Source organism: Gordionus sp. m RMFG-2023, chromosome 3 (assembly GCF_954871325.1).
Source record: "Gordionus sp. m RMFG-2023 chromosome 3, tfGorSpeb1-WG-v2, whole genome shotgun sequence".
NCBI lineage: Eukaryota > Metazoa > Nematomorpha > Gordioida > Chordodea > Parachordodidae > Gordionus > Gordionus sp. m RMFG-2023.
The window spans coordinates 5512779-5528357 of NC_088777.1; the positions used below are offsets into that span (position 1 = coordinate 5512779).

Consider the following 15579-nt stretch of genomic DNA (forward strand, 5'->3'; position numbering starts at 1 on the left):
TAAATAGTAGTCTGTTCAATTTGATATTCTACCGTTAACAATGACATATAATAATACCTAGACTGAAGATGCATTCATAAAGGTGTACATCAATAAAAACAGCTGCGGACGCCATTTTGGTTACCCATATCATTATTAAAAATTTTAAATCCAATTTATTCCTATGTCTAACGCAAACTATAAAGAATTGCCTGATCATCGAGATAATAAAGAAGCATGTTATCAATTACGAGAATAATTACCATATGGTTTACCAAAATGGCGGGTCTAGCTGATTTTACATTCAACGGCGCTTTCAAATGCATTGTTATGAAAGCATCGTCAGTCTAGGTATTATTTTATGTCATTGATTGCAGTATAGAGATAAGTATAAAATACTTTGCACTTGTAATTTGATCATAATAAGAATATTTATATTTAAAGATTCGTTTTTTTTTAAAAAAAATCAAAATATATTCAATTAGTTCACGCCACCCCAGGAAATGCTGAGAAACGGAGAAAGAAACTACAATCCCATGACCCTCAAGGAAATTCAGGAAAAATACGATTTTGTAATATCTTTATCATTCATTCATTTTACAACTTTTTTTTTGTATTTTAGAGATCTATTTGAAATTTCTCTCTCTTCATTTCAAGCTAAAAAAAAAATTTTGCGATAATAAAAATACTCAATATATTATTAAAAAATAACATCGCAACAAAAATACAATAACGAAATCGATGGTAAAATAAAAATATGCGACCTTAATTACGTCGCGTACAAATAATAATAAAAAGAAACATATAATTCTGCTAAATACAACACGTCCTCCTCCAAAAGAATATTGCTTGAAGGTTATCCTGAGTATGTGCCACACTACTCTTGCCCAAATAATAATTCATCCAAATCTTCCATTATGTCTTCGGTGTCTCGTCTTTCACCCATTGCACTAATATTACCCCTTTCGTCCGGTCAGGACACACACCCACCGGTGTCTCGCTTGTAATTGCCATCACCGGTCTTACTCGCTTTTCTGTATCAGTTCCCTTACTCTACATGAACACGGATCCTCTCTGACATTCTCCACCCCCTCTGAGAATCGTCCCTCCACTTCCCTTCTACGCATCATAACACAATGGAAACGGGAGGTGGTCATGTACGGACAAACGAGCTTCAGTTCCCCCTCTTTCCCTAGACAAAAAGTCGTAACTGATGGACAATGCCTCGACATAACACGCCATCATCCCTTCGTTTCTCCTGCTGAATATCCCTCTCTACCCCTGAATCTACTCAATCCGTTCATCTTCACTCTATCCATTCACCAATGTAGCACCTAGTTGAATCCTCCATTTTTCATTCCATACGGAAACCTGGTAAATTAAGACGTGGGATGATAATGGAGGTGAATTTGGTAAAGAGCGATGTACTATGGGTGTTGTATGGAATAAAAAATTTACAGATTCAACAAGGTGTTACATTGGTGAATGGACAGAGTGAAGTTGAACGGATGGAGTCAATTCAGGGGTTGATAGGGATATTCAGCTAGAGAAACGCAGGGATGATAACGTGCTATAGGTGTGGCGGTGTTGGACATATCTCGTTGTCCAACAGTGACGACTTTTAGTTCTAGGTAGAGAGGGGAACTAAAGCTCGTTTGTCCGTACATGACCACCTCTAGTTTCCATTGTGGAGAAATTCTCATGTGATGCGTAGAAGGGAAGTGGCGGGACGATGCTCGACGGCGGGGAATGTTACAGAGGATCCGTGTTCAAGTACAGGAAGGGAAGCCGACTGTCAAGATGATAGGATTGACCAGAAGGAAGGGAACTGTTACAGAGAAGCGATTAAGACCGGTGATGGCAATTACAAGCTACACCCCTGTGGGTGTGTGCTGTGCCAACTATACCGGACTAAAGGGGTAATATTAGTGCAATGGTTAAAAGACGAGACACCGAAGAAATAATGGAAGATTTGGAGGAAATATTATTGGAGCAAGAGTAGTGGGATACGTATTCTATTCAGATGAGTAAGCAATATTTTTTTTGAGGGGAGGACGTGTTGTATTTAGAAAAATTATATGCTTCTTTTTATTATCATTTGTACGCGACGTGGTTAAGGTCGCATATTTTTATTTTAACATCGATTAAGTTTATATATTCTTGTTGCGATATTATTTTTTAATAATATATTGATTATTTTTATTATCTCAAAAATTATAATTTTTTATTATTTTTCTGGGTCTTTTAAAGAAAGCTCAATAAATAAGTAATAAAGGTGACCAACTTTTGTACCACACAATTTTAATAATCAAAACTTCCACACTTATCTTTGAATCACACAATTTTTACTAAAAATAATATTTTTTCGACATAGTAAAAAAAAAATCAAAAATTAATTCTTTTCGCGATAATAAAAATAATCTTTTTTTAAAAATAATTTTACGCGAAAATAAACAAAATAAATTATCTAGTTTTTCTCTTTTTCATATAAAAATAAAATACATCCTTGACATCATTGCAAATAACAACCAATTAACCCCAAAAAACATAAAAAGAATAAACAAAATAATATTACAATATTACAAGTACAACATATATATACACACACTGACGGAATCACGCGTTCGCATCTTATATACTATATAAATATACCTTTCTCCTTAACGCGAGACCACCTATTTTGCCTTAAAAAAACACGGTCCTAGCTGGATTCGAACCTAGTACTATCGAATTGAGATACAAGCACTCAACCGACTAGATTCTAAAAAAATCGCATCCATTACTCTTTACAAATAGTATATTTTAAACAAAACAAGAAAAAAATATATGAATAAAATTGTACAATCTTATATCTATTTTCAAATTCAGGTGCGTAGCCAGCGGAGGGAGGGGGTGGGTAAGGGGGTAACTCCTATCTCCATATTTAAAAGTGCAGATAATTAAAATATTTAAGAACATTCACTAGCATAAAAGTGATCACTGATTTTATGAAGTTAGAGCAGCTGATTATTAGTTTTATTAGTGGTGAAATTACAGAATGGCTTGAAGAAGACGGTCTACTAGACTCGATAGAGGTTTCTTTGCATAAATAAGGCTTTCCCCCCGCGCTAAGCATCCCAAATTCAGGATACCAGGGTTCGTATAATTTATAATATCGTCTTTATAATGTTTTAATAATCTTGATAATGCTTCGTAAAGGTCTACAAAGCCCTCCTCCTCAGTCCGCCTCTGCCCATTAAGAATTTTTGCGCAAATTGTTCGACTCAGGCCCAAAATATTTTGTCAGGCTCGGCCCTTTAATTTTTTTTTAGAACGTCTTTATTGACTCCTTTAAAAATAAATCTCATCAATTTATTATATTTTGAACCTTCGAAATCAAGTTCATAACGAATTATTTAATATCCAGATAAATTGGACCCATTACCTGAACGAGTTATTCAGCTTAGTCAACGTGACCATAAGTGAAGATCAGGTGATAATCGTGAGATCGTTGGATTACATGGCCAACATAACTAAGTTGGTCAAGGAATACAAATCCACCATCGATAAAAAGACGTACGTTATTTTTGTACCCTCAATTAATTTTTATGTGCCTAGTAGAAATTTATAGCTTTTTTTTAAAAAAAAGTGTCACCTCGTCTTTAATAAAGGATGCTGTTGACTAAGAAAAGCTAAATATCGAATATGATTATCTTTCATTTTAGAATAGGAATAGAATTATGAGCGTGTCCTGGTTCGACTTCTTACTAAACAGCCAGCTGTTTAGCCGGCTATGAAACAAAAGAAAATTTTTTTTAAGGAGAGGAATTTTGAATATTGGACCTCTCAGATGTCTATTTTCAAATTAAAATGGAGGAAGAGTCGCAAAAATAGCTTGTAATCAATACGTTTAGAGGATTATATAAATATACGAGACTACCTTTTGGTATATCGTCTTCTCCAGCAATATTTAAACAGAGCCATCGAGAATTTATGAAAAATTTTTGAAGGAGTAGTTTGTTATTTAGATGATAAAGGTATTAGAATGTTTAGAATATGGTATAAGTAAGAAAAATGTAAATTTTTTCAACAAAATGTCGAGTACTTAGGACATAATATATCAAAAAGCGGGATTACAACTACAGAAAAAAATACTGAAGCAGTAAAAAAAAAGGGCTAGAATCAACGAACTTAAAACAATTACAGACTTTTCTAGAGTCAGCTACATACTATTCAAAATCCATTTAAAATTTTGCAGACAAAGCCGATCCATTATACTATTAGAAAATAAGTAGCTTGGAGATGGGAAAATGAACGCAAAGACGCGGATGAAAAAATAAAGCAAGAAATGAGTAGTACTCCAATATTACAACATTATTATCCGAAATTACCCATTATACTAGCAACATATGCTTCAGCCATAGGAATTGGGGCAGTAATATCGCATATAGAAGGGGGAAAGGAGAGACCAATTGAATTCGCCTCAAGAATGCTAAATGCAGCCGAGAAAAATTATAGCCAAATAGAAAAAAAGTTCACATTACAAACAGACCACAAGCCATTAATGAGTTTATTTCTATTTCATCCAAGAGAAGATTTACTAATATTCACTGCTAGAATACAAAGATGGGCTTTATTATTAGCATGTTACCAATATGAAATAGAATTCAAAAGTAGTCGACAAATAACCAATGCTGACATGCTATCACGATTACCTATACAGGTAACCACAATATCAGAAGAAGAAACACTGTATCAAATTCATGTGGGTGAACAACAAACACCTTTGAATGCAAACGAATTCGAAAGAAAAACAATGCAAGATGATGTACTCTCTAAAGTATACAGGTATGCAATATACAGATGACCAATAAACAATGATACATGCTAAAGGAATATAGCTAAAGAGAAAATCACAACAGATAGAGGTTGTTTACTTGTGGAGAACTAATGATAATACCAGAACAAAACCGAAACAACGTGTTAAACATAATACATCAAGGACATATTGGAATGGCAAAAATGAAGATGAGAGCAAGACAATACGTGTGATAGCCTAATATAAGCCATGATATAGTAACATGGGTCGAAAAATGTAGAGAATGCCAGGAACAATACGATAAGCCTCATAAGACATAAATTTAAAATTGGCCAAAAACTCATGTCCAATATTTATATTTTTTATATCTTCCCTAAATATTTTGAAATTTATAGTATATATAATAAAAAGATCGAAATTTTTCAATATTTTGATTTATTTACAACCCATTCTCCCGTTTCAGAATCCTCAACAACTACTTCATGTGGCACATCACGAGCCGCATGATAGCTTACCTGTCCCAAGAATTTAAAGCTACCCTCAGGCCATTAAGCAAGGCGCTCAAAGGATCTTTCGATTCCGTCGTGGCTTGGAAAACTTGCATATCCGATACTAACACTATCATAGGCTTCCCGCTCGGTTCGTTGTTCGTCAAGGAAACATTTAAAGGACGGAACAAAATAATGGTAATGTTTTATTAGTTATGTAATTTAAATTTTAAAAAAACGGATTTTTTAACTCTCATTTGTATTATTGTATAAAAAATTAAAAATCGGGAATAAAAAAAACAACGTTAATAACAAAACAGGAAAAAAAAACAAGCTTAATTTTAACGGAAATTTTAAAACATTTTTTATAAAAATTTTGTAAAAAAAATTAAATCTCTTTCTTTCTTTCTTTCTTTCTTTCTTACCAATCATTGAGCTAAAATCAGGGATCCAAACCGAAATGAATATCGGTTCGGTTTGGGTTCAGGTTCGGATAAAAATAAAGTTTCAGGTTCGGTTCGAACCTCTAAAAACCGGTTTGAACACTTTTGTATTAAAACCTACATTCGAAATATGTATAGCGAAAATATTTTTTATTTTATCATCAATTTAAAAAACACATGTATAAAACCTTCATTTTTATTAATTGCACATTATAAAATAATATTTAATCTAATTTATAAATATAAAAATAAATATCAATGATTAATTTTAATATGAACAATATTTTACTTTTTTTACTTAAATTTTTTTTATTAAGCCGCACTAATATATTTTCAAAATTCGTCTCACTCAAATTACATCTATAAGGAGAGGAGATAGTATAAATTTAATTGTTGAAAAACATCTTTCCACACTAACTTGGGTAGCCGGCACTGGCAATATGATATCAGATTTGATGTGTCATTTATAATAATATTTTGGATTTAATTTTTCTCTAAGCATTATAATGTATAAGCTAAAAATGTTGTAAAATGACAATATACTAAAATTTATAAAAATTATGTCTGACACTTTTCAATCAAATGTAATCTTTAAAACAATTCGAATATAATTGAATTTTTTTAAATATACTAATAATAACTTACATATTATTTTATAAGCATAAAATCATGAGGTTCGAACCGGTTCAGAGGCATTTTAGCGGTTCGGTTCATGTTCAGCTAGAATTTTTTTAGCAGTTTAGGTTCGGTTCAGGTTCGATAAAAAATACCGGTTTTTAGCGGTTTAACGGTTCAGGTTGGGTTTGGATCCCTGGCTAAAACGCTAACTTCCTTTAGAACTCACGCCTTAGTCTTCTTCGGGGATTTAGGGCATCGCATCATACATGACATAGGCGAAGATTTTTTTTACCTTTGACAAAGAATCGCAAATAATATATTAGAGCTAACCAGATCTGCTTTATATTCTCTGCTGATGGATGATTAAATTTATTATTAGATAGATTCCGCTAACCAATCTTAGGCCCTGCAACTTCCTAAAGCCATTATCCCATTATTTCATTCTTATCGGCTTGATCGATTCGGAAAACGGAGCTTGCAAAATGATATCCCATATCCTTCATCCCTTTGGCAAACTGAATATTTCACGACAAAATTCATAATTAATTTTTACGAAATATTCATTCATTTTGGTATTTATGTATAAATGGATGCAGATGCAGCTAAAAATATATCTAGATATAGATACTTTCTATCAGTGGCGTATCCAGGATTTTCTTATAGGGGGGGAATTTTTTGGGGCTTCGCCCCCAAACCCTTTTACCTGGCCTTCGGCAGCTTTCCTCCGGCCTTTGGCCGGGTCTTATTTAGCTATTCTATAAAATTATTCATAATTTAATAATAATTATATTTCTATTTTTAACTATTATTTACTAATTCGTGCTTATGGATAGGATATTACAAGCCTCTTTTTTATTATTTCAAGTTAGGTATATTATATTTAATAAAGTTTTTTTAAATGTAAAGTTGAAATAAAGTGTAATGTCATTTTTTTTATAAAATTTGCTTTAAAAACTAGCCTCAGCTTAAATTCTCATACAATATAAGTAGAATATAATTTTTTTATTGAAAATACTAATAGTAGTGTGTTTAAAATATTGACTAGAAAATAATTAAATTAACAAGTTTTTTTAACTTCTTATCTAATACAAGATTTTTAATTATTTCGTTTGTCGTTGGAACCAAATCTCCGTGTATATTTAACAGAGCTAACCCATTTAGCCGAGATTCAGTACTTCGTAAATATGTTTTCAACCTTCTTAAGTTGGAAATTTCATTCGTACATGTTGTAATAGGCAAACATGCAAGAATATAAAACTACTTCGATATATTAGGAAATTGAGCCAAGGTTTCTTTACACCGATTGAGCGCATCAATAGCATGCTCAGGTAAAATAGCTAAACGTATAAATATTTATACCACAATTCGAATTCACTGATTAAATTTATTTCAGTATCAATCTCATAGGAATAAAATATTTCTAAATATTTAATTTTACCAATAGTGCCATTAGAAAATGAAGAAGGATCTTTGGGTAATAAAACTTGAAGATTTTCAAAGACTTGTTTTTTTATCTAAAACCCGTACTTTTATTTGCGATAAAAAAGTATCTAAGAATGGGATGAAAATGGATATTTTATAATATTCTTCAGTTGAGCCAATATTTATTTTCATCTCAATAATGGCCTAGGTGCTAGACGAGGTTTAATTAGTGTTATATCATAAAATTTAGCCTTCGATTCAACGTCTAGATAAATATTATGAAAATATTTATCTACATTCATTCTTATTGTATCTACCTGTTCATGTATATTTTCCGCCAAATCAATAACCTGAACCAAATCTAAATTTGGTTTTTGTAAATTTCTACAAAGTAGTGAGCTAAAAATAATTTATTGATGCAACTAGCAGCAATGATAAACTCTGATTGATCAATTGAATTCAATAATGATATCGCTGCTGACGACACATTACTTTTTTCATGCTCAGCCTTATTTATAAATTATCGTTTGATTTCAATCTCTTTGACTAAATATTTTCCCATTTTATTAATATTTTTGAATAATATGTTGAAAAATTGATATTCAAATATTTGTAAAATTTTGATTGGTGGGGGGGGGGGGGGGTAAATTTTTATTATCTTAAAATGATATTTATAAAAATAGTCAAATTTGCGCTGGGGGGAGGGGAATTTCCCCCTTTCCCCCCCATTGGTTACGCTCCTGCTTTCTATAAAAATTTGTCTATTATAAAATACAACATTTTTTGTCTAGATATTGTAACGCTAATACTTAATTTTTAAATGGAGATCTATGTTGGATGAATTTTTTTTGATCAATTCCACTGCTCATTTGAATATTATAAAATTTCACTTTTATTTTACTTAAAAAGTGTTTAATAAATATTTTATCAAGTATTCTTCTAATTTAAATAAGATAAATAAACTAGATTAGCCTCAAAATAATTTTTTTTTAAGGAGGATGGCTATAAACACCTTCCTTTGCCCCTCTTTTGTTATAACATAATTTACAAATTTAAAAAATAATAATAATAACCCCCATTTTATTATAAAATAAATTATTTTAGGCCGAAGCCATGATAAACAAGATAAAGCAAGCTTTTAAAAATCAATTGCCAACTTTGGATTGGATGGATGAAGAAACTATAAAAGTCGCCTCCGCCAAAGTTTAAAAATTATTTATTTTAACAGAATAACCGAAAAAAAAAATCGTTATTTTACACAAAGAAAGAAAGAAAGAAAGATAAAACAAAAATAGTTTTATATGTCATGTAAAATGTCAATTGAAGTATATACCAGAGACCTGCAGAGGTACCATCATTTACACGGCCTGGCCCGGATTTTTTTTTTCAAAATTTCTTTTCGACCCGGCCCTTTTATATTTTTAGGCCCGGCTTGGATTTTTAAAAAATATATTATATTTATTTTTAATTTTTATAGCTAATAATAGCGATTTCAAATATTTGGTTTTAAAATATACGGCCTGGCCCGGATATTTTTTAAAAAAATTTCGGGCCCGGCCCGTGTATCCGGACCTGGCTTAGGGCCGGACTGGCAGGTTTCTGCTATATACCTACAATAATACCAAACGAGTGTTTACATCATTTATATTCAAATCTATTACGCAAATAATTTCGAATAATTCGATCAAATACTCTCGTTTAAAAATTAATTATTCGAAGGATAATATATTTTCCTTACTCACGTATCGTTATTTCTATTCGTAAAATATACGAATAAATAATTCGTTTTAGGTGTAAAATCAAACATTTAAACCACGACCACCCCCACATAAATTTTATCGAAGAAAAATATTAAGAATAGTAAAACTTCGCTTATTTTCCGCGCAAAGTAGATTTTTTTTTATCTCAAAATAATTTTAAAACCTATTCTTTTTTTGCCGAAATTTAAAGGCAGACGCTATCAGAAATAAGATAGGGTTCCCGGATTATCTGCTTAGTCCTAAAGAATTGGACAAGAAATTCGAAGGGGTATGTAAATACATTTTATATAAATATATATTTAATTAAAATGTTTAAAAAAACTTAATGAAATCTAGTTATTTGGCCCCCTTATTTTATAAATAACTCGATATTTGAGCCGACAAAATAACTAGATGCCGTTCGGTTTCCTCTAAACGCTATCCAAATGTAGTCGACCAATTATTTTCGAAAATAAAAAAATAATTTTGGATGTTAACCTTAACTGGCAGCTGGCAGTAAGTGTGGTCGAAAAAAAATTATATCGATTGGTCGAAAATTCATGATGATAACTGATCATTTTTCTTTAATTTTGGATGTTAAAAATATATTATCTTTGAATTTAGCTATCTTTCAAATCGGACGCCTACTTCGAAAACAATCTGAGACAGATCGAATTTTTCTTGAAGAAAAGCTTGGGTAAGATAAGACAACCCGTCGATAAGGCCAGGTGAATTTTTCTAATCTAATGCATTCCTAAATAACGAATAATAATTGTAATATTATAATTATATATTAGAGGAATATCGGTTTAATCTTGAAGAGGATATATATCTCTTGAATTCTTCATTACGAGATAATTCCCATTTGAGATTTTTTTTTTAAAAAAAAATCAATAATAATACCTAGACCGATGATGCATTCATTAAAAATGCACATAGATGAAAACAGCTGGGGACGCCATTTTACCCATATCATTATTTAAAATTTTAAACGAGAGGCCAATTTATTCCTTATGTCTGACGCGAACATCGAGATAATTAGGAAGCAAGTTTGAACATGAGAATAATTACTATATGGGTTACCAAAATGGCTCTTCTAGCTGATTTGCCGACGCTTTCAAATGCATTATTAAGAACGCATCATCAGTCTAGGTGGTATATGTTATTGTAGCTATCATAGTATTTTTTTTTAAAAATTTATAAGCAGAGCTGGAACAGCCCTGGTAATTTTTGCAAGGCAAAATTTATGATCATTTTTAATTTTTTACTAAACTTAACCCCAAACTGAACCAACCTGAATCAAACCTCTAAAAAAGGTCTGTAACCCGAGTTGAACCTTTTACCATTCTAACTCTTTTTTTTTGATAACGATTATCTACTATTCAGTTTTGATTGACAAGTATCTATTATAACTATTTTTAAAATATTTTTCTACGTATCGCAAAATTTGACATTCACGGTGTCAGCCACCCAAATTAGCGTATAGAAAGAAATTTTCTCAACTATTCGAATTTATTATTTCTCCCTTATAGATGTATAATCTGACAGAAGAGAATCATTGAAAATATGTTTTATCGTAAACTATTTTTACATTATATTATAAGCAGTTTTTTTGTCAAGAGGGTCGATCCGGTTTTTAAGGGTTTAGGCCGCATTCATAGTGGATCCGATCCGACACGATTTAACAGCTGATCGATTTTTAAAATCGGTTTATGAGAATCAGTATTTTCTTTATTAAAACCAATATTTCTTAGGTTATTATCATGTATAGAATTAAAAACAAAATTAATATTATTACAAAAAAATTGATCTCATAAACAGATTTTAAAAATTGATCAGCTGTTAAAACGTGTCGGATCGGATCCACTATGAATGCGGCCTTAACCGGAACAAGCATTTTTTTTACTAACCTAACCTGAACTGATCTCCTTTACGGTTCGGATCCCAGTAGGAACATACATTCGCATTTCAATCTTTTGTATTTATATTTTATTTTATTTTTTTAAAAAAAAAGATGGTCTCTCACTCCTCCAATGGTCAACGCCTACTATTTAGCTACCGGAAATGAAATGGGTAAAATAAAGTGTATAACATAATTATAACCTCAACAAAAACAACTCACTTATATTTAGAATGATTATTTATTATTAGTGCTATAGATATTTTTTTTAAAAAATCGAACGCGTTCAACGTTCATCGACAAAAATCGAACGCGTTCACGTTAAACGTCCACCTTTAAGAAAAGGAACGCATTCACGTTCTTTCGTTATTTTAATAATAAAAATTTTTTAAAAAAATTTCCTTTAATTTAATATTAAATATTTTTTAAACACATTATATTAGCCGTGTTTAAAATTAATAAAATATCTTTATTTGTTAAAAATAAAATTCTTATTAATCTTTTATATATCATTATAAAATATATAAATTTATAATATTTTAAATTATGTTCAACTATTAAAATATAAAACCCTTGATGAAAACAAATTTCAAATATTCACACTAAAAATAAATAAATTTTAAAAGATATTAATTATTTTATTTCTATATATATATAATATATATTATTTAGTGATTTTTCTTTATATATCTATTCTAATAATTTAATAAGCCTATGAAATACATCAATCTAAGATAAATTATTATACGGGCTACTTATAGTTATATTATAAAATAATATATATTAAAATCAAGTTTAATTAATTTAGAACTGGAAGATTTTGAAACTGATATTTACATTTGGTAAAGATAGAATAAGATAATTAAATATATGATGATGTCGTAATTTATTATATTTGGGCCATGGTAATGTTAATTCAGAAGCAAAAGACGAATTAACAACATTCACACTTTCGCTATTCTTTAAATAATAATATTCAAGTCAATAACGCAGAAACGCGGGTTAAATAAATTCAAAAGTGACAAAGGAAACAGCTGATTAAAAAATAACCCTTTTTTTTAATTAAAAAATTTGGATTAATATTAAATTAAAATTGAACGAACGTTAAAATCGAAAGCGTTCGTCAAAAAAAAAGGTAAGCGTTCACGTTCAAAGTTCGTCAAAAATAAAAAAACGAACTTCGTTCACGAACGCGTTCAATTTGAAACATTAGTTTAGAAATCATTTCTTGATTACCATTTTATTTTGCTGGGCAAGAAAATATTTTTGAGATATAAGCTTCCTAAAATTTTTAGGGTGAATTAAATGGTATATGAAAGAAAGAAAAATTGATGCATTTTTAAACAACTTAAACTTATAAATATAAATTAATATATATATATTTTTTTAAAAAGTGTTTCCAGCGGGGATATTGCAATCCCCATTCTACGACAGCACTTTTCCAAAGTACAATGATTAAATAATTTAACCACAACCTACAATATTTTATATATTTTTTAACGTTATAGAATCAATGCTAAAATTGAACAAATTATTATACGAATAAAACGAAATTAAATTTATATTTGTAGAGCTCTGAATTTTGGTGCTATGGGCTTCGTCGTAGGACATGAATTAACCCACGGCTTCGATGATTTAGGTTTTAAACAAAATTTTCCGATATTAATTATAAATATTTTATGAAAAATCTTATAAAGAGCGCCCTTTGCTAATTACAAATATTAGAGAACCTCAGATGTACCATTTGCACTGCCATTTTTTTTAAAAATTTTTTTGGCCCAGCCCGTGTTTTAAGGCCCGGCCCGGATTTTAAAATATATGGCCCGGTCCTGGTATTTAAAAAACGGGGCCCTGCTTGCAGGCCTCCGATAAATATACAGATTAGTTTTAAATGTATTTTGATTATATTTAAATTAAATACAACTAGTGCGATAAAAAAATTTTAACGAGCAAATCCTCAAAATATTCAAATTTTTGCGAACGAAATTATGCAATTCTCGATTTTTTGGCTCGTTATCTTTTAACATATGCGTTCAAACGCATTGGTATTTCCCTTAACCTAAAAGGGCTAGTATTTAAATTATGTATCCATTTATAGTCAAAACAGAATTTTTATTTAAGCTATTAATATGTTAAGCACGCTGACTAAATAAGAATTAATGTTATTGTTAGTATGTTAAATTTTAGCTTTTCTTTATTAAAATTTACAAACATAAAATCGAAATTATCATATGGATGTTGTTTTTAAAATATTTACATTTCAAGCGATAGGTACAAAAAATAAATGATGGAATTTAACGTAAGAGATTAAAGTATATAATTTAATTTTGGTAAGAAAAATCCGTGCTAAAATGTGGAATATAAGTTATAAGTTAATAAGAGTGATTTGAATATTCAAAATTCCTTTTCCTTAAGAGGAAGATGTTGAATTCATCATGTTGTTATTGAATTGGTTCTTCCGATGGACCTTGATTTGACTTTATCGCTTTAGGTCCTTTTAGTTGTAACACGATATCGTCGCCATTTTACGTCTCTGTCTTTTTGTTAGAAATCGTTATCATAGGTTATGGGTTTGGATCATGTTTGTGTCTCTTAGTTATGTTTTCATTATTTCACTGTTATTTTATTATCATCATATTTATAGATGTCATATAGTAACGTTGGAATATCGCCAAATATCAGAATCAAGACAAAAATAAGAATGATATAATATCCCAGATTTTACGCTATTGGATAATTAATTTTGTGCACGCGCGATTTTCGCGTTTTTTTTACGTCAGATTTATAAATGAAAATATTTATAAAAAAAAATTATCACATTTTAAAAATTATTTTAACAAAGGTCGACAATTCGATAAAAATGGTAATATGAAACCCTGGTGGAACAATGCTTCTATCGAGAAATTTAATCTAAGAGCTGAATGCTTGGAGAAGCAATACTCGGAATACAAATTGGAACAATTAAATGTAAATTTTGTTACCTTCATTTATTATTGTACCGGGTAAAATCACCCAACCAAAAATTTTAATTGATTTGCATTTTAAATATGAATCCTTTATTATACCCTTTTATGAGCATTACGATTTCCTTGTCAAAAAAAAATATTAGAAATATATTAGCAGAAATTAATAGAAAGAGGAACTAAATAAAAAATTAATCTTAAATTTATCAGGACAAATCATAATATTTTTAGGGGGGCTTGAAAAAGTTGGCACAAAAATAATTTTAACGCCCGTTTTTTTCTAAAAAACTATTAAAAATAAGATATTAAGTAAGGTTAATTTCATTTTCCCTTAAAATAATTAAATTTATATGTTTATTTTAAGTTGCGCTTTTAGTCTTGAAGGAGGGGGGTCCGATTTATAAAAATATTTGAGTTTTATGTGTAAACGATTATTTTAAATCATAAATTATTTATTATGAAAAAACGATTTCAATTTTAAAAAAAAGATTAACGGAAAACAGACTATCGGTGAAAATATAGCGGATAATGGAGGATTAAAAGCTACATTCGCCGTAATTATATATATATATATTTTTACTATTTTTAATTAGGGTTATCATCATATCCCTTTGTACCTCCCCCTAATCCAAGCCAATGACAAATATATAAAATGGATACAGAACTATGAGAGTATCCCCCCCCCCTCCCTACCTGAAATTTATGAAATTGCATTGTAACCCCACATGTTAGAGGGCCTTGGTTAATTAATAATAAATCGTTATTTCATATGTTTACATTACGTTGCAAAATTAAAGGCATTTAGATCATATATGGCATCGAATCCAGAATACAATCCTACACTACCCGGTTTAAATATGACTGACAACCAGTTGTTCTTCCTAGCTTTTGCTCAAGTTAAATTTATATTTTAAAAAAAATTGTTGGAGTTTTTCGCATTTTAAAGTCGATTTTCAGAATTCAAGTAAAATTTAAACCATAAAAAAATATATATAGGCTCAACTTTTCAATAAACAAAAAAAAAGACCGATTACGACTCTATCGGATTTCATGATTGATTTTTCTCTTCTCAATTAAGGGAATTGTATTTTGATAAATTATCTATTTTTTGACAGGTTTGGTGTTCGATAGACACAAAAAAATCTTTGTATTTCGAAATTCAAAACGATTCCCATAGTCCTAATAAAATACGGTAATTTGATTTTTTTTATTGTAAAATATGGGACTGG

General features: G+C 30.0%; 1 protein-coding gene across 2 annotated transcripts in view; it reads left to right on the forward strand.

Moving 5' to 3' along the window:
- The window catches only part of LOC135927280 (endothelin-converting enzyme homolog), a 34699-nt gene that overhangs the window by 17646 nt on the left and 1474 nt on the right, over positions 1-15579 (forward strand). For both annotated transcript variants that reach the window (XM_065463235.1, XM_065463236.1), the window contains 13 exons: positions 465-551; positions 3386-3534; positions 5241-5463; positions 8853-8951; positions 9699-9776; positions 10112-10215; positions 11502-11560; positions 12782-12833; positions 12959-13026; positions 14230-14354; positions 14839-14904; positions 15148-15246; positions 15466-15542. In XM_065463235.1, coding sequence (XP_065319307.1) covers positions 465-551; positions 3386-3534; positions 5241-5463; positions 8853-8951; positions 9699-9776; positions 10112-10215; positions 11502-11560; positions 12782-12833; positions 12959-13026; positions 14230-14354; positions 14839-14904; positions 15148-15246; positions 15466-15542 — 1286 coding nt within the window. The remainder of the gene's footprint in view (positions 1-464; positions 552-3385; positions 3535-5240; positions 5464-8852; positions 8952-9698; positions 9777-10111; positions 10216-11501; positions 11561-12781; positions 12834-12958; positions 13027-14229; positions 14355-14838; positions 14905-15147; positions 15247-15465; positions 15543-15579) is intronic.